Genomic DNA, 25295 nt, shown 5'->3' with positions numbered 1-25295 from the left:
AGCTGAGGGGTGCAGAGGGCTCCCGGACCTGGTCACACCCTCAACACGTTCTCCCCACCTCCCCGGCTCACTGGGGCTTAGTGTTTAGGGGTGGGGCTGACCCCGGAGGCTATAAAAACACTGATGAGAGAAGAAACAAGGTTCTTTCTCTTTCGGGAGGCTGCCTGCAGCACAGCTGAGAAGCCAGGAGAGCTCGGGGCCCACCCCCAGGCCAGCTAGACCAGCACCAGGAGAGGCTGCCTCTCTCCGGCCAGACCGTGCTCTGCATCCCAGGTAAGACCCCGGGGCCGGGCTGGGGGGCAGGAGGCAGGCAGCGTCCTCGACTGCTGTCCCTGGAGACTCAGTACTGACCGCCAGCCCCGGGGGCGGGGGCGGGACCCCCCAGGATTTGAACGTGGCTCGTGGCCGCTGAGATGTGTCATCCGGGGCAACACACAACGATTCAAAGCCTTTATGCCCAAGGAGGTTGCTGAGTGTGTCACTGACCCCGGTTACGGGATCCGACCGCGGTGCCACCCTGTACTAGGCTGGATGCCCGGGGGTCTTGACCACTTCTGTGTCTTGCGCCGGGTCCTATGCATTGGCCGAATGGATGAACGGTTCGGAGTGACTCTCCCCGGACGAGAGGCTTCCCCCAATCGCAGTGCCCCCGACTCCTGCAGGCTCTCATTTGCCCCCAGACGCAGGCAGGCGAGCTGCCGGGGTGCAGAGCCCCAAGGCCCCTTACCTCGCCCCGATCCTGCAGAGCCTGGCCCCATCCCCGGCCTCTGGGGGCTTGACTCTGCCCAGGCACGCTTCTTCCCTTCGCGATCTGGGGGCAGCAGGATACGTCGATGACCCTCATGCAATGTGGGTGTTTAAAGGACGTGAGCTTCTCCGAGCGAGGAGAGATGCCTGTGGGTGGGCTCAGTGTCGCGAGGCTGGAGCCGTGTGTACCTGTGGGGCTCAGCTCACCTGAGCAGATGCCAGGAACAGACACCCACCCCTGCCTCGATGCCCACGGGGGCCCGTCTTCATCAATCAAAGAGGAGCCCGAGGCCGTGCTCATCCGATATTCCTCTTCTCCCCGTGGATCCACGCCTGGACCTTTTGTGAGCACGGCATTTACTGCTCTGGATCGTGAGGCCCGGCTGGGAGGCACCTCCCCTGAAGCTTTGTGCCCGACGCCTGGCCCTCCTCACCCTCATCCCTGTACCACAGATGGATGGTTTGGCATCTGTCCCGGGACACCTCCCTGTGACGAGCAGTTCCGGATCTGACCCGTTGCCTTGTCCTGGAAAGGGGTCTCTCGGGCTTCCCTCCACCCAGTTTGGCAAGAAGGACCCTGAGTGTCGGCTTCTGGTGTCAAATCTGTGTGAAAGTTGGCACTTTTGGGGGACCAGGTCAGTCCTGGGGAATCTTGTGGGAGCCCCAGACCTGGATGGGGGAGCAGGTGAGACCCCAGATGGATGGAGTCTGGGTTGGGTCTCATGATGGGGGTGCTGGACAGGCCCTGAAGGAGGTAGGGTGCGTCCTGGGCACCCCCCCTCAATCCCAGCCAAGATGCTCCAGGTGGGATGGCGGGGAGTGGCGGTCAGGTCTTTGGGCGACCCTGACCGGCACAGAGAGCCTTCGGTCCTGCTGAGGGTGTGGCCCCCAAGGCACCTGAGGGTCCAAGGCTCTGCTTGGGTGGCAGCCCCGGGTCGGCCTCCAGGCGCCAAGGGCATTTGCATGAGTGACTCAGGTTGGGAGGGGAATGGGTGGGGTCCGTCGGGAGACCCTGCCGCTGGGGCCCGGAAGGTGCGGAAGGCGGACCCCCGGGGGAGGGTCCAGGAGAGCCGGCCTGCAGAGGGGGGCTTCATGGGGACCTGGGGAAAAGCTCTGGCAGGAACGATGAGACAGCATGGGATTTAGTGACCGTAACTCGGTCTGTTCAGGAAACTGCATTGTACTTCATGCTCTTAACTAAACTTCCTTCCACTGTTCTGTGAGCCCAGTGTTTCCTGGTGCTGCGTGCAGGGTGCTTTCTGGGTTCCGGGATGGGGCTGGAGCCAAGGGTGAGCTCAAACCCCAGGGCGGGAGCTTTTTAGAGAGGCTGAGACACACACACACACGCGCGTACACACACACGTGCACGCACACACACAGGCATGCAGACACATATGTGCAGACCTGCATACACGCAGGCATGCATATACACATGCACACACAGGCCTGTGTAATGTGTGCGCACACACAGACACGCGTATGCATACACAGCACACACGGACACACAAACACGTGTCATGTGTGCACACACGAGTGCATATGCATAGAGAGACATGCAGCGCACACAGATGCATATACAAGACGCAGAGATACGCACACAGACACACACGTGCACGCACACAGACATGCATGCACACGCTGGCACACAAAGACCTGTGTAATGTGTGCACACACAGAGACACACAAACACGTGTCATGTGTGCACACACGTGCGTGCAGATGCATAGAGAGACATGCAGCGCACACAGATGCATATACAAGACGCAGAGATACGCACACAGACACACACGTGCACGCACACAGACATGCATGCACACGCTGGCACACAAAGACCTGTGTAATGTGTGCACACACAGAGACACGCGTGTGCATACACAGCACACAGAGACACACAAACACGTGTCATGTGTGCACACACGAGTGCATATGCATAGAGAGACATGCAGCGCACACAGATGCATATACAAGACGCAGAGATACACACACAGACACACACGTGCACGCACACAGACATGCATGCACACGCAGACACACAAAGACCTGTGTAATGTGTGCACACACACAGACACGCGTGTGCATACACAGCACACACAGAGACACACAAACACCTGTCATGTGTGCACACACGTGCGTGCATATGCATAGAGAGACATGCAGCGCACACAGATGCATATACAAGACGCAGAGATATGCACACAGACACACACGTGCACACATGAGTGGACACACACAGACATACATGCACACGCAGACACACAAACACGTGTCATGTGTGCACACACGAGTGCATATGCATAGAGAGACATGCAGCGCACACAGATGCATATACAAGACGCAGAGATACACACACAGACACACACGTGCACACATGTGCATACCTAGTGCACAGACACATAAACACAAATAATATGTGCAGACACATGCACACAGGCATGCGGTATACACGGACGCATACACACGTGCACACACGCATACGCACACGTGCGCACACACGTGCGGCTCTCCTCCCGGAAGCAGCTCCCTGCGCTCGGAGCAAGACAGCCCTGGGGGCTCAGCCCCCTCCCTGCAGCCACCCCATGCGGCCACTGTCTCTTCTCCTCCAGCTGGCGCCCGCCCTCCTGTGGGAGCTGCCTTGGCCATGGCTTTCATCTGGCTGGCGGTCTTCCTGGTGCCCGTCTCCGGCCTGCTGCCTCCGGACCACGGTAGGAAAAGCCGGAGGAAAAGCCGCGTGCAGTCTGTGGGTCCCTGGGGCTGTGTTGCTTTTCAGCGCAACTGTTTACGTTGGGGGTCACGGTCGAGTCACTCGGCTGCCATAAGAGATAGTGCAGACACTTCCCACGTAGGCTTCCCCTCAGTCACCCCGGCGGGTTCATCTTGCAAAACTGGTACCTCACAGACAGGATGTTAATGCTGATATGGTCAAGACACTACCTCCAGAGCTCTTGGTGTAGCTAGGGCGCTGGGACCCGTCAGTGTGCTTGGATTTATTGTCACCCTCTCTCTGGGTCGGAAGAACCCCGTGCAAACATTAGGGTGATGGGCTGAACTCGGTCCTCGCCAGATTCACGCGCTGAAGTCCTAACGAACAGAACCTGTCAACCGGAGTTATTTGGAAATAGGGTCTTTACAGACATCCCTGAGTTAAGATGAGGTCACGTGGGTGGATCCCTATCCAGAACAATGGGTGTCCTTATGAGGAGGGGAGATTTGGACCCAGGCATGGACACAGGGAGAAGCTAGGTAGCGATAGAGGAGAGATTGGGCTGATGCAGTCACAAGTGCAGGAACGCCTAGGACTGGGGCGGGGCAGCTCCCAGAAGCTGCAGAGGTTCTCCAGCTGGAACGGATTCTCCCTCTGAGTCTCTGGGAAGAACCAATCCTATAGCATGCCGGCCTCCGGGACCGGGGGATAAAAATCCAGGTGTCATGAGAGATGCGTCGTCTGGAGCTTGGACAGGCAGGTAAGCAACGAGTGAGATGCTTTGGGGGCAACTCCATCCTGTTTTTCTCACATTTGTAACGGAGATTTATGGGGGGTAGGGTGCAAACCAGGGTCTCCGTGGCGTCCAGGAAGTTCCCACCATCTTCAAGCACGGTGGGGATGGGTAGGAAACAATTCACGACGTGATAGTGAAGTTCGACCGTAACACACGATAAGGAGGCGAAAAGACAGTGATGTAGGTTCTTAAGCTGCCGTGCCCACCTCTGACCGTCAGTGTCCGGCTGACTTCGGGTGACAGGTGTGGCTGGGAGAGAATACCCCAGGTGGGGCAGGGTGCAGAGCCAGTCTGCTGCTGGTGGAGAGCGCCCACCACCAGGCAGCAGAACCCCCAAGGGGAGCTGCGCCCTCGGCCCCGGGGTACGGAGAGTCTACGTTTCCTGGGCGCCCAGTAGTGAGGGCGCCCAACTCGGGGTGCAAAGACCTGGATGCTTACAGGAGTACAAGAGATATGGTGCCCTCCAGGCGGGCATGCTGCCTTGGGGAGGGTCTGCAGAGAAGCCCCTCCCATTAGGGCTTCGCTGAGTGAGCGGTGGACCCGGGACAGTGACCAAGCCTCCTGTCCAGCTCGCACAACACACACATGTGGAGCAGCGCTTCAGGCAACGGGAGCAGAGTACACCCCCTCACCATGGATGCTGGGTGCTTGCATCAGGCACGGCACCCTGTGCCGCTGTGATGGCCACAGCATTGCCTAACCATGAGAAGTTCGTTCCTTCCTCAAAGAGTAGTGGAGTTCAGATGGTGTGAGTGTGTGTGGGTGTGCGTGTGCGTGTGTGTGTGCGTGTGTGTGTGTGTGTGTGTGTGTGTGTGTGTGTTGGGGCATCGGTATCATTCTTCTGGGGACTGCTGGCTTACTCAGCTCAGGCTGTCTTAACAAAATACCATAGTCTAGAGGACTTGAGTGACATACATTTATTTATCCCAGCCCTGGAGACCAGACGTCTGAGGTCAAGGTGTCCCAGGGCCGCGCTCCCTCCAGAGGCTCCCGGGGAGGGTCCTTCCCGCCTCTTCCAGCTTCTGGGGGCTCCAGGTGTCCCTGGGCTTGTGGCCGCCTCCCTCCTGTCTTCACAGGGGGTTCTCCTCGGGTGTGTACCTGTACCCAAATTTCCCCTCTTAATAAGGACACCAGTCGGACTGGGTTAGGGCCACAGTATGGCAGCAGGACCTCATCTTAATTAATTACATCTGCACTCACCCTATTTCCAGCTAAGGTCCCATTCTGAGGTTAGGACTCCAGCATGATTTGGGGAGGGCTGGGGAAAGGACACAGTTCAGTCCATCCCAAGTGGTTCTGTTCCATGTACAGACCCGGGATCCTTACATACGGATGGACCCGGGAAGCTCCATCATCTCCTTGGAGGAGTTTGTAGACGGATCACACGGGAGTTTTTAGAGGTCTGAGCTAAGAGGACCACACGTTGTTTCTGTCCATTTCCTGGACTCCAAGTCAGTCACGTGGCCGCACCTGGTGACCAGAGGGCCCGGGAGATGCAGGAGGTCTGGAAGGGGAGGGGCTTCCTCCATGCCTGAGGCTCCCACCCCCGCTTCCCGTCTTTGTCTGCCCCGCTTGTACTGGGCCGAGGTTGCTGCCACCTTTGTGGTGGCTTCAGGCCCATGGGTATTCTGGGGTCACTTACCACAGGCAGGAAGTGAGTAGCTTTCTAGGAGCCAAACGCTGAAGGAAGCAGAGAGCGTGTTGTACCGTTCTAACATTTCCCCCCGAAGCGCCCTAAAACTACAACATTGGTCAAAGTGCATTAGAGAGGCCGTGGGTACAGGACGCGGTGGAATAGAAGCGTTGAAACCGGACACTGTGTCTTGTTCGAATCATACGGAGAAGTGGTTAGTCCTTCCCTACTGAGTCTGAATTAGCGCCAGGATTTTCATAGATTTATCAGGGGAAGGACGTTTTCGTCCCTGTCTAGTTTGCTGAGAGTTTTTCGTCTCAAAGGGGTGTTAAACATTGTCAAAAGGTTTTCCTGCTTCTAGTGATAAGATCACCAGTTTTCTGTTAAAGGGGCACATTATATAGTGATGGTTAAAATAGCCTTATAATATTCCTGGAGTAAATCCGTTGAGTCAGGAGGTGTTACCACTTTTGTACTTTACCTGATTTTATGGGCTAGTATTCTGTGAAGGAATTTTGTGTCCAGGAGTATAAGGCGTTTTGGGTTTCAGTTTACTTTTAACGTTTTGATTTTGGTATCAGGATAACGCTGGCCTCATAAAGTGAGTCAGAACATGTTTCCCGCCTTTCCTCTGTTTTTGGAAAGTTTCTGCACATTGTTACTATTTCTTTTTTAAACTGCTGGTGGAATTCAGCCGCAAAGCCATCTGTGCCTGATGCTTTCTTTTGGGGAAGCTTTTTCGTTATATATTCTATTCCTTTAATACTTACAGGGTTATTCGGGTTTGCCACTTATGTCAGTACTGCTAATGTGTGTCTTTCAAAAAGTTGGTTCATGTCATACATTGTTGAAGGTATTGGCATAACTTTTGTTCAAATTACCCCCAATTCTTCTTTCAATGTCTTTCAGGATGTGTATCAGTGTCCCCTCTTTCATTCCTAAAATTGGTCTTTTTTTGGTTTTTTCTTGATCAGTGTAGCGAGAGAGAGGTTTTTCAATTATATTGTCTCTTGTGTAGCACCAGCTTTTGGTTTCCTTGACAATCTATATAGTTTTTCCATTTTCTTTTTCACTGATTTTTTTTTTGTTCCCTTTATTTTTTTTTAGGGATTTTGCTTTAGGTTTAATTTTTCAATTTAATTTGTTCTTCTTTCTCTAACGTCTTCATGTGGAAACTGATTCTTGAATTTAAACTCTATTCCTAACATAAACATGTAATGTTATAAATTTCCCTGTAAGCATTGCTGTAGCTGCATCGCACTTTTTTTTTCTTTCATTTTCATTCAGTTCAAAATATGTTCTACATTTCCTGTGATTTCTTCTAAGACGCATATGGTAATTTATCAGTATGTCGTTTTCTTTGCAAATATCTGGTGTGTTCCAGATCTTAGAACACTGATCTTGAATTTAATCAAGAGAGAATTGTAGTCAGAGAATATATACACAGTGAATGATTTAAACCTTTTTAAAAGGACTGACACTTCCCATGCCAGTACATGGTCTATTTTGATGAATCTTCTGTTTGTAGTTGATAAAAATGTGCATCCTGGGAGTTCCCTGGTGGTCCAGTGGTTAGGACTCTGCACTTCCACTGCAGGGGACGCGGGTTCCAGCCCTGGTCAGGGAACTAAGATCCCGCAAGCCGTGTGGCTCGCCCCCCGCCCCCCCAAAAAAACAAATGTGCACCCTGCCGTCATTGGTTAGAATGTCCCCACAATGTCAATTAGGTCAAATTGTTGATATTTTGTTCAAGTCCTGTATATCCCTCCCGTTTTCTGTCTATCTGTTCTATTAGAGACGGAGGTGGTGCTTATGCCGCATGTATTTTCAAAATGACTGTTGAGAGCACACATATTAGGATGAATTGGCCATTTAATCACTTGAAATGGTCCCTTCTTACCCCCGGAAATAAAATCCTGGGATAAAATCCTAGGTTTTATACAATTGGAGTTTGCATAAAATATGCTTTCCTATTATTGCCATTTAAACTATATTTAAAGTACGTTTCTTGCAGACAGCATACTGTGGGGTACTTTTAAAATCTAGTCTGACAAACTTTCCTTCTCACTGGAGTGTTTAGACCATTTGCATGCAATGAACTTATTAAGATGATTGAGTTAATTCTACCATTTTGCTACTTGTTTGCTGGTTTTTTTTTTTTCTTCAGTTTTTCTTTTTTCCGCCCCTCCTTTCCTGACTTCTTTTCAGTTACTTTTTTAGTGCTTTTCTTGTTTTTTGTGTTTTTCTCCACCATTGGCTTTTGGGCTAGCCCTCTTTGTTCCGTGGCTTGTGCGGTTCCTCTGGGATGATTCATTCAGTACACACTATCTTCAAATAACGCTATTCTACTTCACATAGAACATAGGAATCTCAAAACAGTATACGTTCACTTCCTGCCTCATCCTTTATGCCATGTCACACATGTACTTCTACATCTCTATAAGCCCACAATACACAATACAATATTTTCTTTTAAAGAATTATCTTTTTAAAACCTTAAAAAAATGGGAACGCTTTCCACGTTTGCCTACATTTCTACTATTTCTGGTATGGTTTTGTGGCATCTCTGCTCACCTTGGTTCCACATTCCTTCGTGAGTGTCCATCTGCTGATTTCTCCTTCAGCCAGAAAAGCCTTTTTTGAAAACATTTCTTACAGACCTGCTCTTCTGGCAAAAAAACAAACAAATACAAAAATACAAAAAAAAAAAAAAACCTTTCACTTTTTGTCACTATAAAAAGTCTTTATATTCACCTTCCATTTATCGCTAAGATATAGATTCTAGGTTGACCAGGATCTGTACTGTTTTCTTGCAGCATTGGGAGAAGTCGTTCTGTTACCTTCTGTCTCCCATTGTTTGTAAAGAGAAATCAGCAGAAATTCTTATCTTTGTTCTCTGAGAGGTGCGGTGTCTTTTTTCCGTCGGTTTTTTAAGATTTTCTTGACATCACTTTTTAAAAAGGCATTTGAGGACGATGCGTCTTAGCGTTTGTGTTTGTTGGTACCTGTGTGTCTTTGTATCCTAGGTATACGGTTTTTGAGCTTCCTGGGCCTGTAGGTTTATAATTTTCATTAAGTTAGGAAAACGTTTGGCCACGATTTCTTCAAATATTTTTCTTTGGGGGCTTCAGCGTAGATCATTTCCATGGTCTTCCAGTTCATCCAAGTGAATTTTTTCATCTCAGATGCTATATGTTCTACGTCTAAAAATTCTGTTTGGTTCTTCCTTTATATCTTCCATTGCTCACTGAATAGTGTTCATGTTTTCCTTCACGTCCTCTAACATATTTACAGTGGTTGTTTTAATGGACATCTCTGTTAATTTCATCATCGGCCCCTTAGGGGACGATTTCTATGACCTGCTATTTCTTCTGGTCACAGCCAACACGTTCCTGCTTCTCTGCGTGTCTAGTAAATTTTTATTGGGTGCTGGATATTGTGAAGGATGGGTTGGTGAGGGTCTGCTTTGGTTGCCTTCTTTAAAGATGGTGAGTTTTGTTTCAGCAGGCCATTCCTTTATTGGTGGGTCACCTTGTTCTGAAGCTTTTTCAAGGTGAGTCACCTTTAGCTTTTTCTCTCCGACAACAAAGGCATGACTCTTCTGGGGTCTTTACTGACTTCTCAGTGTTCAGCAAGGAATCTCCACCTTGTCCCATTGGATTGTGAATGTCTCCCACCCCAAAATACACTCTCAGAATTGTTTGTCTTAGTTTTCAGAAAGTCTAAAAATAGTTGATTTATATATTTGGCCGTTTTCTAGGGGCTTATGGTGAGAGATACAGCTGAGACTACTTTATCATGACTGGAAGAGTATTTCCCACCATCTATAGTTTTTCAAAAGCTCTAGGGTTGAGAACACTATGTCCCTTTTCTTTCAGAGTACTGGAGGGTCACGAGTATATTGCAGTAAACACTCTTATGTGTATTTGCATTTATTTTGTTTCATTTTGTCTTTACAGATTTGCTTTTACTTTCTTCTGTTTGCGTTAAAGTTCTTTTTTATTTGTGAGCACAACTGTAACTGGGTAGATAATAACCACTCTAAGGGAGCACAGGTCGATTTTATGGAAAACATAGTGACAGAAAACTCCCTTGTTATGTGATTTAAATATATATGGACTTATTTATATAAATATATATAATTTTATATAAGTACATTTCGCATTAGATTATTTTAAATTTTTAATTTTAAAATAATTAAAGTTGTGGGCTTCCCTGGTGGCGCAGTGGTTGAGAGTCCGCCTGCCGATGCAGGGAACGCGGGTTCGCGCCCCGGTCCGGGAGGATCCCACGTGCCGCGGAGCGGCTGCGCCCGTGAGCCATGGCCGCTGAGCCTGCGCGTCCGGAGCCTGTGCTCCGCAACGGGAGAGGCCACAGCAGTGAGAGGCCCGCGTACCGCAAAAAAAAACCCAAAAACAAAACAGAAAAAAAATAAAATAATTAGAGTTGTAAATAAAGCTATAAAAATTAAAAACAAACTTAAATGTAATAAAAGTACGCTAAAACTCATATTTTCTACAGCATCACTCATAGCTGTTTTAATGCTATTTACTGTTGTTTTGGAAGAAGTGAATATAAATTCTGAGGCATAAGAATCCATGAAAAATTACATTTTCACTTGTAAGAAATTTCCCTAGGGAAGTTGTTTTTTAAGGAATAAATTATCCTTATAGGTTGGGAGACCGTAATGCCAGAAACCAGGATATTCATAGGATTTGGTCTTGCTTGTCAAACTAAGGTTGTTGATCCTGATAACTGATCACACTGCTTGCGGTTTACAAACAGTCATTTCTGCGAAATCCTCTAAATGAGGGGTCACAGATAACAGCTGAAGAAATGTCTGATGGACCTTTATAGCTTTGAGTTGTTGGTCCTATGTGACTGCTTCATGAAGCAAGTCACTGATAAAACACGTGGAATCCTTTGGTCTGCAAACTCTGACCTCCGTCCCCACTGACGGCATCATACGAATATATATGTGCTTTGATTACACTTCAAAATGTATTTAGATGTACGCATTTTGGGTGGTTTTCCAAGAAGATGAGAATTCCTCTGGCACTCTGTGTAAGAACATAAATATCATTGTGTAAAGATCAGGTCTCCTACTTTATGAAAATATATATTCCATTATATATACTTGTATATAAGTTTATATATTTTTAATAGATCACATTAAAATTTCTTCTTTTTTTTAAAAGATTTTCTGACGTGGACCACTGTTAAAGTCTTTATTGAATTTGTTACAATACTTCTTCTGTTTTATGTTTGGGTTTTTTGGCCCCGAGGCATGTGGCATCTCAGCTCCCCAACCAGGGATCGAACCCGCACCCCCTGCATTGGAAGGCGAAGTCCTAACCACGGGACCGCCAGGGAAGTCCCTACGTTAAAATTTCTATTGCAACTTGCAAAGCATTCTGAATTCTCAGTCTGCAGAGCAGACACTGAGCCAACTCTCTCAGCCTGAATTGGTTTTCAGTGAAAACGACCTTCTTTGACATACATGGTTAAGAAAGGTACATTTCCCATCAACGCGGACGGCAGCAGTGATCTGCTTTTCAGACTCTCTTCCCCCATTGTTGGGAGGGTGAGCTGGTGAGTTCACTAAGGTACTACGGATTCGGGGCCTCTACTTGCTTCAGGCAACCACTTCTCCGTGTGGAACTCAACTTCCCAAGGGGTAACTGAGTAGGACAGATTTAAGCGTTGTGTGCCTCTCTCCAGACCCTTACCCTATAGACATTTCCGATCCAGACCCACCAATTAAGAACCTAAGGATGGAGCCAGAAAGAAAAAGATTGACCTGGGACCTCCATGGAAACGTTTCCGAAATTATGTGTTTCATCAATTCAAAAGCTTTCACTAAGGTAAACCGTCTTCCCTGTACATAGCATCACAGACACGGGTTCTACTCCTGGGCTTAGCTGTGGAATGTGGGGTCCTTTACGGGCACTGCGGCTTAGGGCTCCTGATCTGTAAAACATCCAGAATGGTACCCACCGGAGAGGGTTGGTGTGGAAATGGGCTGAGATACTGCAGGTAGAGAGCCAAGCCCAGTTGAAAGTGAGACCTCGGGACACACTGTCCCCCTCCACCATCCCCTGCCCCCCACTCAAATCCACTCCTGTGTCAGAGGGTTCGGAGGGCGTGAGAACTGTGACATGCCCCATGGGCAGGCCGTGGTGAGAATGCCAACCGTTGAGCAGGCGCACCTGTCCGCGTCCTTGGGAAGAACCTTGGTTCCCTCAAATGACTCTCAACTGAGTACAATCCAAATCACACCCTATGTTAGTCCGCTTGGGCTGCTGCTGTAACAAAGCACTGCACACGGGGCGGCGTAAACAACAGACATGTATCTCTCCCAGTCCTGGAGGCTGGAATCTGAGATCCCAGGTGTCGGCAGGGCTGTTTCCTCCCGAGGCCTCTCTCCTGGGCGTGTAGATGGCCGTCTCCTCCCTGTGTCCTCACGTGGTCGTCCCTCTGTGTGTGTCTGTGTCCTGATCTCCTCTTCTTATAAGGACAGCAGTCCTAAGGGATCAGGACCCACCCTAGTGACCTCATTTTACTTTCATCCCCTCTTTAAGGACCCCCAACGCCAAATACATTTCCATTAAGGGTTTGGATTTCAATATATGAGGGATTTTTTTTGCGGGGGGGGTAGGGCACAATCCAGTTCATGACAAACCCCTATGGGATTTTAATGGAGCTTGGCCAGTTGACCCTAAACTCTATCTGCAAGAACAAATGTTGCAGAAGAACCGAGAATTTTTTTTTTATTTAACTTATTTATTTAGTTTTGGCTGCGTTGGGTCTTCGTTGCTGTGCGCGGGCTTTCTCTAGTTGCGGCGAGCGGGGGCTACTCTTCGTTGTGGGGCATGGGCTTCTCATTGCGGTGGCTTCTCTTCTTGCGGAGCACGGCCCTAGGCACACGGGCTTCAGTAGTTGTGGCGCACGGGCTTAGTTGCTCGTGGCATGTGGGATCTTCCCGGACCAGGGCTCGAACCCGTGTCCCCTGCATCAGCAGGCGGATTCTTAACCTCTGCGCCACCAGGGAAGCCCTCTTTTCCTGTTTTCTGTTTTTTGTTTTCAAATCAAAGCAATACCTGCACAGAGTTTAAAGAGGAAAATAGTCGTACGGGGTTCGTTATAACAAAATAGCAACTTTTCAGTGAGACATCACTTTTTACCTTTTTACACCTGTTGCTGTTGTTCTAGACCTCTGCATCTGTCTATAACACAAATTCTTGATTCATTCAGTTTAGCCAAAATGTGTTGATTTTTCTCCTAAGGGACGGGAGGCTTCACTCTCTATTTCCTACACCCACAACTCACCTCCCCAGCAGTTGCCATCCCCAGCTCACACTCTCTCCTCTCTCGACAAATATTCAGTTTATTATAACCATATAAACACTATTCACACCTAAGCCATGTGGTTAATGGGGATTTTTCTTTCCTGTCTTACACAAATGTTTGTTTCTCTTAAATTTAATAATTTCCATTTCCTTCAGGTTTTATCTGTTTGCCCAGTTTGTCCCTCACTCCTTTACCATCACATTCTTGGCCAAATGGCTAAATATCTTCTCAAAATATCAAGGCATTCTGCCAACTCTGTCTTAGAACCTTCTAGGATAGTTTTTTCCTTTTGGTGAGTGATTTCCTCATTTTCATCTCCCTCTCTCTCTCTCTCTCTGCATGAATAGCAAGACTCTGGCTTTGGATGTTGAGGAAAACTAAAGAAAACCTATAGTTTTCTTTCTTTTTTTTTTAAATCTAAAGTCTCAGTGTTTTATTAGTTCTCCCCTAATTGTGATTGGTAATAATAATTAGAGACAGAGCAATAATAGGTTGCTCTGTCTCTCTCAGGCACAGAAAAGGACGTATTGCAGTATTCCTGACTTGTCATGCCAAGCTACAAACTACAGCATCAAGGTGACCAAAGGTCAGCCATTCTGCACGTGGATTCAGTATCCTAGTCAAGGTGAGGGGAAGATGCTCTTTCAGGGTGTCCTTTGCTTTCAATCATCCGTTAGTGCTCTGAATACCAAAATAATGGCTTTTACCTTGGATGGGTCTCCAGGGACATAGCTTCGTGGAAAAAAGACCATCTCGGAGGGTCTCACGCAATTTCACACACGGCACCTGCCTGAATGAACGGAGCTGTAGAAACATAGAGCAGTTTTGTTGTTGGTGGTTTTTGTGTTTTTGTTTTGTTTTGTCTTTTTAGTTTGAGAAAAGAGTTTTATCATTTTCCTCATGCCAAGCAAACAGATTGTCTGATCCCATATACGGTGTGGACAGAGAGAACACCAGTAGCAAGTCTGAACACCTCCTGTGCTCTTTGTCAGGAAGTTGGAATATCACAAAACTGTGCTCTTCTGAGAATGGGAAAACGAGGAAGATAAACTCTGGCTCCAAATTGTTGGAAATACAGTTTATGTTGTTGGATTTTTCTTTTCCTCTTTCATTAAAAAAAAAAAAAAATGGGGCTTCCCTGGTGGCGCAGTGGTTGAGAGTCCGCCTGCCGATGCAGGGGACACGGGTTTGTGCCCCAGTCCGGGAAGATCCCACATGCCGCGGAGCGGCTGGGCCCGTGAGCCATGGCCGCTGAGCCTGCGCGTCCAGAGCCTGTGCTCCGCAACGGGAGAGGCCACAACAGTGAGAGGCCTGCGTACCGCCAAAAAAAAAAAAAATGTCTTCCGTGACTCTAGCTGATCCAGGTTTCATCCAAAATATGTTACTTCTTAAAAATAGGGTTCTGATGGCAATGGACTTTAGCTGAGGAGTAGCTAGTAAGAGAAAGAAAGAAAGTTCCAGAAGACTGTTGGGCGTTTCTTAGGCTTAGGGTTAGGTGGGCAGGGTTGGGGGCAGGAGGGGTCCGGTGAGGGTTTATAGGGTCATGGGGGGGCAGGCCATGGGCGGGGAGCCTTGCAGGGACGGGAGTTGTTACCACTGCAGAAACGGTAAGCGCTACATGGATGTGTCTATTATTTCTTTTTTTTTTTTTTTTTGCTGTAGGCGGGCCTCTCACTGCTGTGGCCTCTCCCGTTGCGGAGCACAGGCTCTGGACGCGCAGGCTCAGCGGCCATGGCTCACGGGCCCAGCCTCTCCACCGCACGTGGGATCTTCCCGGACTGGGGCACAAACCCGTGTCCCCTGCATCGGCAGGCGGGCTCTCAACCACTGCGCCACCAGGGAAGCCCCTCTATTATTTCTTAGAACCGCGTGAGAATTCACAAGGATCGCTAAAAAGAGACTCACTTAAAAAACTTTTTTTAAAATTTTATTGACGTATAGTTGATTTACAACCTTGTGTTAATTTCTGTTGCCCAGCAAAGTGACTCAGTTATACATAAATATTCTTTTTCATATTCTTTTCCATGATGGTTTATCCCAGGATATTGAATATAGTTCCCTGGGCTCTACAGTAGGACCTTGGTGTTTATCCGGGACTCAGTTTTTTTTTTCCCCCCCTCTTCTTTGCAAGCCCAGAAGGGAATCCCAGGGCGGCTGCAGAAAACCTGACCTGCTGGGTTCACGACGTGGATTTCCTGACGTGCAGCTGGGCGGTGGGCCGGGAGGCCCCGAGGGACGTGCAGTACAGTCTCTACCTGGAGAACCTGGAGTAGGTGTGACCTTGGGCTTGCCGGGGCTCCCCCGGGCTGGAGTGGGGGCTTCAGGGCCGCTCATGACGCAGCCCCACCCCTCACAGCTCCTATGAGAAGTGGCCGTGCTCCCAGTACAGAGCAGATGAGCAAGGGACAAACGTCCAGTGCCGTTTTCACAACATCTCTGTGTTATCCAAGGATCAGACGCGTTTCCTGGTGAATGGCACCAGCAGTGTTTCCAAAATCCCCTGCTCTGAAACGAGTGATAGACTAGACAAAATAGGTGAGTAAGAAAATGTGACCCTCCTTCGTGTGCCGTACTTCCGTGCAGATGCTGCTTGCTGTCCTGAAACCGAATACCCCAGGCTGGGCGCTTAGATTCACACTCCTCTCCCAGAGTCCTGGGGGCTGGGAGTCGGAGGTCGGGGCGTGGGCACGTCAGTTCCTGGCGAGACCCTCTTCCTGGCTTGCGGGTGGCTCCGTGTTTGCTGTGTCCTCACACAGTGGAGAGCGAACTCTGGTGCCTCTTCCCCCACTTCTTTTTTATTCTTATTTCTTATTGGGGTAGAGTTGTTTTACAGTGTTGTGTTAGTTTCTGCTGTAACGCGAAGTAGAGTTCCCTGTGCTGTACGGCAGGTTCTCATTAGGTATCTGTGTTACACATCTTAGTGTACGTATGTCCGTCCCAATCTCCCAATTCATCCCACACCCCCTTGCTCTGATTATAAGGGTACTGATCCCATCATGGGGGCCTCACCTTCAGGACCTCATCTAACCCCGATTGTGTCCCAAAGGCCCTGCCTCTAAAGCCGTCCCACTGGGCGTCAGGGCTTCCGTACGTGAATCTGGGGAGACACAGACACCTAGCTCACGGCAGCTGCTCTGTGTTCCCTGGACCTAAGGAAGCATTTCCAGAACACACCTAGCAGATGGCGCTGTGCCCCCCATCCACCGAGGACAGCGGCACCGTGAGGCTGGGGGTCTCACACGGGTCGCCCCTCTCCAGGCCCTGTGTTCAAAAATAGCTCAAAAATAGTTGTTCTTTTTGTTTGAATCTATCGACGGCAGGTTTTCAGAACACAAAACCCATCTTAGCAAAGCTCTGTCAATACTTTTTACTTTAAATTAGACCCCACTGCCCCCCAAACTAGGACAGCTTCAAGCCCCATGAAACCTGGCCCCTCACCACCCTGGCTGGTCCACGTGTAGCAGGGAAGCATATGAGCGGAGAGGTGGGTGCAAAAGGGGAGAAGATGGGGGCCTCCGGTTCAGAAGCCGGGATGGGGCTCCTGCCTTTGTCTGTGGTGTCCCCCCGGCCCGGAGCCAACCTCACTCTGAGGCCACGTCCCTCACACACCACGCGCCCCTGGGCGAGTGCAGCCCTACACGTGGAGCCCCGCCCGCAACTCCGCACTGTGCTCCGGCCCCAGCCCTGCTGTCCACGTGGGGTGTCCACGGCCTGGTTCCCAGCAAGGGTGGCGGCGTGATGCCAGCCCTTGTGGCAGTGAGAGTGGAGGTGGCCGGAGGTTTGAGTGCACATCAGTGGGGGGACCCGGGACTGGGGACCACCCCATGGTGAGCCTGGGCAGACACCAGTGGGGTCCTGGCGGGGGGTCAGACCTGCAGACCTAGACGCCGTCCCTCAGGAAACTGATGGAGCCGGAATCAGGGATGCACAACACCCCAGGGAGGGCAAAGGGCGGAGCCCTGGGACAGCCCACAGATGGGGCCCTGGAGGAGCTGGGTCCCACGCTGGGGGTGGCAGGTGAGAAGGAAGCAGGGGGTGGGACCCGGTCAGAGTCCAAGGCGGGGGCAGAAGATTCCGGGTGAACTTTTGGGAGTGGGATTGGCGGCCAAAGTCATGGGGGCGGGACTGGCCCCGGGCAGCTCGGGGAGGGGCCAGCTGCCCTGGAGCTGGGGTCTGAGCAGAGCCGATTGGTCCAGTGGGCAGGAGGGCGGGACCTTGCAGCTGGACCGCTCTTTGCTCCCCCTGCTGGACAAGCATAGCCCCAGGGCCTGGAATCGCCGAGAGGGAAAAGAACAGCGCTGCTCTGAGGGGTGTCCCTGCACAGACGAGAAGAAAGTTTTGCAAGGGCCTCCGAGTGGGTGAGGGGTCCCCCCGGGCCAGTGTCTGAGCTGGTCCGCAGGCTCAGTGACCCTAATCATCCCAACAGTTTTCTCTCACTTGTCTCTGTCTCTTGATACTTTATAACCTTGGAATGACATTTTCCTCTCTTCCCCCCCCACCCCCCCAGCTTGTAGGAGGCCTCTTTTAAAAGTATCTCCGGGCGTGGGGGTGGGGGGGAAGAAATTCTTTTTTCATGTGCTTTACTCATAAAAGTGTTTTTTTTCTCCCTAGAGGTATTAGATGCTCCCAACATCACTAGCAAGTGGTGTAACCAAAGCTACTCGTTCATGCGGTGGCAAGTGAGGAGTCACCTTAATGATGACTTCAAGTATGAACTGCAGATACAGAAGGTAAGCGGTTTCCTGGGTGGGCATCTCTTATACTCTTACATCCTCCTGGACTCCGGGGCTTTGGGGGTAGGTGAAACATTCAAAACAAAAAAAACAGAGAAACTGTAACATAAATGAGCTTTAGCAAAACTCCAAGTGTTTGGCCGTTTGAGTGACACCGCTGACGTTGGAAAGGAATCAGAATATGGAAGGGAATGCTTGCATACTTTCGTCAGGTTTGGGGTAGAGGAGGGATGTTTACCTGTCAACACGCAGAAGATAACCCTACAGAAAAAGAGCAAAAGGTTGAAACAGCCACTTGGTGAAACTCTGTCTGACCGTATGTCACAGAGCCTGCAATTCCCCTGCGAGAAATGAAACCAGTAGCCCCCCAAAGATGGGACCTAAGTGTTTGTAGCACCTACGTGTATAATGGTCCCTAAACAGGACACAACCCTAGGGAAGGGATGAACAAAATGTAGCCACGCAGTGGAATCCTAGCCACCAAGAACTGGAGGGTCCCGTGTGTATGTTTAAAAGTGTCATAAAAGAAACGATTTACACAGGAAAACTCAGGGTGCTCTGTAGGGACAGATCTGAGGGCTGGGGCAGGGGCGCAGGGAGGAGGGCATATGGAGGAGAAGCTGGAGGGAATTTGGGGGTGATGGACACGTTTCCTGTATCGTGCCAGTTTCACGCACACGTTTGCCAAAGTCAGCAGATTATATGCTCTGCTGGTGTGCTTTGCTGTATGCAAATCATACCTGAATAAAGCTACTGTTAAAAAAATATGCTGGAGATCACCAGTATTCTATACTCAATGACTGACATAGTTATTGACTATGTTTATTTTTCTGTACGTGTTACATTTATTTATACTTTACGCTCAACTTTTTCATAAGCCTAAGACTCCAATAAAATGGAGTCAATAGATTAAAAAAGAAAGGACCAGCTATTTTTGAGCTAGGTGGTATTTTGTACTTAATTGTCTACTTGTAATTATTTATTGTTTATGCATTTATAGTCAATAAACTGCTTGTACTCATTTTTTATTTTATTGACGTATAGTTGATTTACTCTGTTGTGTTAATTTCTGCTATACAGCGAAGTGATTCGGTTATACCCATATATACATTCTTTTTCATATTCTTTTCCATGATGGTTTGTCACGGGATATTGAATATAGTTCCCTGTGCTACACAGTAGGACCTTGCTGTTTACTCAATTTTTCTATAAACACAAAACTATTCAAAAAACTCTGTTAATTAAAAAAAGACCGAGCACTTTGAGTCAATCAGTATTTTATACTGAATTATTTACTTATATTTATTACATTTATTTATTATCTATGTTCAATTACTGCTTATACTCAATTTTTCCACAACCTTAAAACTACTCAAAAAATCTATTAATTTAAAAGACCAAATATTTTTGCACTAATCAGCCTCTTATACTCAATTATTTACTTATATTTATCTTTTATGTGTATTTACCTGTTTGTGTATATTTATTATTTATATTCATGTTCTGATTATTTCATACTCAACTCTTCTATAAACCTAAAACGGCTCAAAAAATTAGTCCATAAATTAAAAGAAAATAAGCAGTTTTGAGCTCATTGGTATTTTTATACTCAGTTATTTACTTATATTTATTCATTATGTCAATGTATTTATATACCTATGACTTATACTCAATTACTGCTTATATTCAAGTTTTCTGTAAACCCAAAACCACTCAAAAAAAGTCAAGTCTATTGATTAAAAAGACCAAATATGTTTGAGGTAGTTGGTATTTTATACTCTACGATTTACTTACATTTACTATTGTTGTCTACTGATTTATGTATTATATTTATTATTTAGACTCAACTAGTGTATGGTCAATTTTTCTGTTAACCAAAACGGCTCAAAAAAATCAAGTCTATCGGTTTTATTTTTTTAATAAAAGACTAGGTACTTAAAAAACTTTGTTTTTTTTTGTTTGTTTTTTTTTTTTAACTCTTTGTTTTTAATTGAAACATAGTTGACTTACAACGTTGTGTTAGTTTCAGGTCACAGCAAAGTGAATCAGTTACATACACATATTAACTGTATATATTCAGTTATATATATATGTTATTACAAGATAGTGAGTAGAGTTCCTTGTGCTCTACAGTAGGTCCTTGTTATTTATCTGTTGTATATATATAGTAGTGTGTGTCTGTTAATCCCAAACTCCTAATTTATCCCTCCCCCAGGTACTTTTTAGTTCTTCGATATGTTATACTCAGTTACCTTTATTTATTATTTTTGTGTAAAGAAGTATTCTATTTATTATTTCTACTCAATGACTATTTTATCCTCGATTTTTCTGTAAACCTGAAGATGCTCTGACAAATGAGGGCCCTTCTTGGGGATGGGGTCAGGCACCCATGCTCTGCTTTTCTCTTACAGGGTACGGAGCTCCCCTACAAAGAGGAGGTGGGTGTCCCCCGCCCCCGCCCCAACCTGGCATCCCAAGCGCAAGCTCCTTATGTCTATTACTGCCCAGTGACTCTGAGATGAAGCTCCCCGGTCCATAGACCGGATGCCATCACCTGCCTGGTGCTGCCCTAAAGGTCCACCCCCCGGCCCCCAAATCCCTCAGGATTCGGTGGGAGTGTCACCACGCCCTAATTCACTACCTAACTGCCTCCAACCTGCAGAGGCAGCTGCTTCCGTACCGCAACTACCGGCCACAGACCCCATGGCCCCGTCTCTCCTTTGTCTCTCTCTGTCTCTGTCTCTGCCTCTTCCTCCCGTCTCTGCCTCTGTCTTCCCGGGGCTTCTCCTATATGTGTCTGTGTCTCTCCTCTTCTGTGTCTTAGAAGGACCCTGTCATTGAATGTAGGGCCACCCTCCTCCAGGAGGACCTCATCTCAGACCCTTAGTCACTGCATCACCTCTGCAGAGACCCTGTTTCCAAATAAGGTCCCAGGTTCTGGGGGTACGACTCTTCTTGGGGGGACCCCACTGAATGTTCTACAGGCTCCATTCTGCCTGACACCCGAGAAGCCACCACTCTTCTTGACCTCACCGGTGGTGGCCACCACGAATACTGACCTTCTAGTGATTAGAAAGAATATTTTTGTTTAGATGCCAAGAACCTGGGCTGAGACACAAAGGGAGCTTGCGGTTCCCGGCCCCTCTGAGCACCAGGCATCTTCCTGTCTCCCAAGGGGGGCTGGCCGGGCTCTCTCTTGGGTGGCCGTCTTAGTTCCCTGGGGCAGCCGTAGACTGGGTGACTGAGAACCACAGACATTCACCCTCCCCCAGTTCTGGAGACCAAACGTCTGAGGCCAAGGTGTCCCAGGGCCGCACTCCCTCCAAAGGCTCCAGCGGAGGGTCCTTCCTGCCTCTTCCAGCTTCTGGGGGCTCCAGGCATCCCCGGGCTTGTGGCCGTATCCCTTCCATATCCACAAGGTGTCTCCCTGTGTGTATGCACGTGTCTGTCTCCGAGTTTCCCCTTTTTATAAAGACACCAGTCATAGTGGCTAGGGGTCCAATGTACCCTATCCGACCTCCTCTTAACTCATCACATCTGCATCAACCCTATTTCCAAATAAAGTCATCTGAGACGCTGAGTGTTAGGACCCCAACACGTGAATGTGGGGAGGACCCACTCAACCCCTTGAAGGCCCCATTCTTCCGCCACGGACTGGGAATGGACTTTCCCCTCTACTTTCTTTCTTTTTTTTTCCCTCTACTTTCTTTTAAACTGCAGATCTATAAAGCCTTCTTGGAGATGAACAATCCTGGGACCTACACGGTGCAAGTAAGGGCCAGGGATGCCACCTTCTCCCATTACAAACCTTGGGGCCCGTGGAGTGTCCCCCAACACTTCGGTGAGTGGGAGGGTCCCTCCTGTCTCTTCCAGCTTCTGGGGGCTCCCGACGTCCCTGGGCTTGTAACCGCCTCCCTCCCGTCTGTGATGGTGTGTCCAAGCTGTTCCATGGCACTGCGCCAGGCGCGCGGAGACGGCTATCGCCAACACTCTTGAGTTACAAGACAAACCTTTTAATGCAGTTAAAAAATAGAATCGAAATTGAGGCGAAAAATCCATGATGTTTAATCCATACATTAAATTCAAGAACTAAGGCCGCGCGCACCGAGGACGCAGCGTGGCAGGGAGGGAGGGAGGTGGGGAACAGACCAACCTCGGCCCCGCCCCTCCCGATGGGCGTGGCTGACCCCCCCTCACCCCGCCCGCGACCCGAATTGATCCGAGGGGTCGGCGCTACCAGCCCCCAACTCCAAGTGTCGGTCGGTGGTCGGGGGGCATCGGGATTCTGGCGACTTGGGAGGGATTCCCGCGGGGCCCGGCCCGGTGCGCAGGTGGCCGCTGTCCCCAGGTGGACGGCGGTCCTGGACGCGCCCCCCGCCCCCAGTGCCGGCCACCTCCTCCCCGAGCCCCCGTGGAGGTGCTGACCCCGGACCTCCCGGGACCTGCCCGACGCGTCCCGCCCCTCTTCCCTAGTGTGTGAGGAGGGCGCGCGCCTCCCCGTCTGGCTGACGTCTTTGCTGATCGCGCTGGGGACGCTGCTGGCCGTGGGGCTCGTGCTCCGGTTTTGCAGGTGAGCCCGCGGGCCCCTGGTTTGCGCGGTCGTTTTCTGGAGTGCGATCCGCAGGCCACGCAGCCCGCGCTGCCCACTCTCCGCCGCCCCCGCCCCGCCCCGTGCGCCCGTGCGTCTGGGCTGCGGGACGCGCCCCCGCCAGTCGCAGGCCACCGCCTCTCGTCGCCCCAGCGGTCTTTTGCCAACCAGAGCCTGGTTTCTGCCACCTGGTCCCTGCCGCCCGCGGAACCCAAGAAGCCGGATCCCCCGTGCAGCACCCTGCGGGCCCCTCGCTCCCCAGCACCTGTGTAGGGGTCTGCCGGTCCCCACAAGCCCGCGCTGTTCGCTCCCTCACACCTCACCCCGACGCCGTCCCCTCCGTCCCTCTGACACCCGAGATGCCACCACTCTTCTTGACCTCACCGGCGGTGGCCACCACGAATACTGACCTTCCAGTGATTAGAAAGAATATTTTTCTTTGGATGCCAAGAGCCTGAGCTGAGACGCAAAAGGAGCTTGGGGTTCCAGGTCCCTCTGAGCACCAGGCATCTTCCTGTCTCCCAAGGCGGGGCTGGCCGGGCTCCCTCTTGGGCGGCCATCTTGGTTCCCTGGGGCAGCCGTAAGAACGACCCTAGAAAAGGAAGCTCCTCCGGACGGGGCTCCGGGACCCCTCCCCTTTCCTCCCTCCTCTGTCAGCTGGCTTCACGCCCACCCCTCCCAGCCGCTTCAGGCTGAGCCGCCCCGCCCAGGGGCTTGGTTTGGGAGCGGATGGGGCGCCGCCCCAGGGAGGGGACCACCGGCTCAGCGCGCGGAGGCCGTGGGGGTGGGGAGATTGCCATGGTGATAGGATGGGGTCTCGGGAGAGGTGCCAAGGTGGGTGCGGTGCAGCTGACTGAGCAGATGCAGCTCTGCTAGGGCTCCGCTTTCTCATTTCCGCACGTCTCCTGCAGGGACCCCTCCCAAAGGAGGCTGGACTCCTACTACATCGGGGCCTCGCTGGGGCTCTAGCGGACGCCGCGTCTCCCCGCCGCTGGTGGGTGCGGGTTTCAGAACAGGTTCTCTCTCTCTTCTCCGAGGTTCTCGGTGATGCAGAAGCTGTTCCCTCCCATCCCTCACATGAAAGACCATATCAATGGCAAACTTCAAAACGGAAGGACGGTACGTGGTGTCTCCCGCCGGGGGACACATCGGGTGCCAGGTGCCAGCAGCCCCACCCAGGGAGCAGGGCACTGCTGGCCCTGGAGGGTGGCCTGAGAACATGATGGGCAGGGGAGGAGCCGGCTCCGGTCCTGTGACACGGGCGGTCACCCCGAGATGCAGGTCCGGGAGCCCCTGGGGAGCCTCCCGCCGACGTGTGTTCTGCGCTGGCCCTGCCCCTGGGGCTTTCCAGGGTGCACTCGCCCCTACTGTGGCTCTGCCACTCACCTCGCCTCCCGCACCCCGCAGATGACCTGGGACCCCGACCAAGACAGCCAGGAGGAGTGTCCAGTGTCCGAGGTGCAGGTTCTGGGGGAAACATGAAGCTGGTGCAGAGGCCCGGTTTTCCGCCAGGCAGAGGGCGCACAGCCTGGTCATGGCAGGTCGTGGATGTTTCAAGCGGGGTCAGGGATGGGAAAGCCCGGTGCAGTTGACACGGGGTCAGCTCGAGGAAGAAAGAACAAAACATGTGTTGGGCTCATGTCTCATGTCGCGGCTTTTTTCCTCATCCGTGACCCCTGGAAGTGGGGATCACCCCCCAGCGCCGCTGAGCCCCACGTTCCAGCCTCCTGGACTTGGCCGGTGCTCACATGCCCACATGCCCACTGGGTTTGCTCCTTCCCAAGTCCGTTAAGGGGCCCTGCCTGCCTGGTTTCTCTGTCTTGAACTGTTTTCTTGCTGCATTTCCCCTTTGTAAGCCCCTTAAATCACTTGCGTGACAACGCAGGGCCGGGGGTGGTGGTGTCTACACCCCTCCCCTGGCTACGTGTGCGACCCCAGGGAAGGCACACGGGAGACAGGCGTCAAGGCGGCAAGAAAGGGGGTGTCAGGGCAGCATAGCCTGTGGGCCTCGGGGGCCCGCAGGCGCAGAGGTGTGGCCCTGCGTCCAGACATGGTCGTGGTGGGCAGTGAAGACACCCACCTGTACGCCCACGGAAAAGGAAGCCCACGTGCACAGCCTTGCCCATGGGAACCCGAGTCTCCAAGAGGCAAGGCTTCCCTGGAGGACCTCTAATTTCGTTCCCTTAGTCTACACGCTTAACATGTCGAGTTCTGTAGCAAAAAATTCACCCCCAACGGCAGATGCAGACTTGCTAGCTTTGCGGAAGGCACCCCTGCTGCGTCTGCAGGATGGCGCAGTCTATGGGCCTAAATGCACACGGGTGGAACCGTGTCCCAGGTGTGACCCCGGCAGTCAGCACAGGTCTGGGTAGACAGACGATGTCCCAGTTCTAAGTGACTCCACCCCAAGGGCTGGGGCACAGGCGGGTCAGAAGCCCAGGTTGCTCCTAGGGACTCCTCTGTGGAGCCGGGGCTGGCGGGACCCACGTGGGTGTGTGGAGGCCGGTGCCGTCCTGTCCCTCACCCAGCTCCAGCAAGGTAACCTTGGGGAAAGCCAGCTCCAGCCTGTCTTCTCTGACCGACCTCACCCTGGGCTGGAGATGGAAGCTCTGCTTTCCGATGAACTCAGCCGGCCTCAGGGCGGTCCTGCTGTGGCCTGCAGCTGGCTTCCCCTCTCCAGCCCCTGCAGCGGACCCGTCTGACCTCTCCAAGGTCACTTGGTGCTGGAAGCTCCACGTGGACCCAGG

At 50.8% G+C, this 25295-nt stretch overlaps 1 protein-coding gene and 1 long non-coding RNA gene across 6 annotated transcripts; one reads left to right on the top strand and one right to left on the bottom strand.

The window, feature by feature from the left end:
• Positions 1-2: 2 nt before the first annotated feature.
• IL3RA (interleukin 3 receptor subunit alpha) lies at positions 3-24189 on the top strand. 5 transcript variants are annotated; one of them, XM_024768103.1, is made up of 14 exons: positions 4-273; positions 864-1091; positions 1201-1432; positions 3351-3449; positions 11599-11741; positions 13738-13852; positions 15364-15496; positions 15584-15762; positions 17839-17957; positions 20372-20398; positions 21681-21801; positions 22434-22530; positions 23586-23667; positions 23956-24189. In XM_024768103.1, exons 2-14 carry the CDS (start codon positions 891-893, stop codon positions 24028-24030), a joined length of 1623 nt encoding a protein of 540 aa, XP_024623871.1. In that variant the 5' UTR covers positions 4-273; positions 864-890; the 3' UTR covers positions 24031-24189. The 5 variants fall into 5 exon arrangements, with proteins under 5 accessions (XP_024623873.1, XP_024623871.1, XP_024623872.1 ...); XM_024768104.1 differs by lacking the exon at positions 864-1091 and having other exon boundaries at positions 5-273; XM_024768105.1 differs by lacking the exons at positions 11599-11741; positions 13738-13852 and having other exon boundaries at positions 3-273.
• Positions 20406-23178, bottom strand: LOC112415237 (uncharacterized). Its single transcript, XR_003006302.1, has 3 exons — positions 22959-23178; positions 21769-21970; positions 20406-21422 (listed from the first exon to the last, which is right to left on the bottom strand). It is a non-coding gene; the product is annotated as an uncharacterized LOC112415237 (long non-coding RNA).
• Positions 24190-25295: the final 1106 nt, after the last annotated feature.

Source organism: Neophocaena asiaeorientalis, unplaced genomic scaffold (genome assembly GCF_003031525.2).
Source record: "Neophocaena asiaeorientalis asiaeorientalis breed wild unplaced genomic scaffold, Neophocaena_asiaeorientalis_V1.1 scaffold871, whole genome shotgun sequence".
NCBI lineage: Eukaryota > Metazoa > Chordata > Mammalia > Artiodactyla > Phocoenidae > Neophocaena > Neophocaena asiaeorientalis.
Note: the sequence above shows the minus strand (reverse complement) of the source record. Positions and strands in the feature narration are given on the sequence as shown.

Coding starts and splice junctions, on each gene's coding strand:
- IL3RA (XM_024768103.1), top strand. CDS start 891: ATGCCTGTGGGTGGGCTCAGTGTCGCGAGGCTGGAGCCGTGTGTACCT. Junction 15,763..17,838: donor TGATAGACTAGACAAAATAG/GTGAGTAAGAAA, acceptor TTTTCTCCCTAG/AGGTATTAGATGCTCCCAAC. Junction 22,531..23,585: donor CTCGTGCTCCGGTTTTGCAG/GTGAGCCCGCGG, acceptor CTCTTCTCCGAG/GTTCTCGGTGATGCAGAAGC.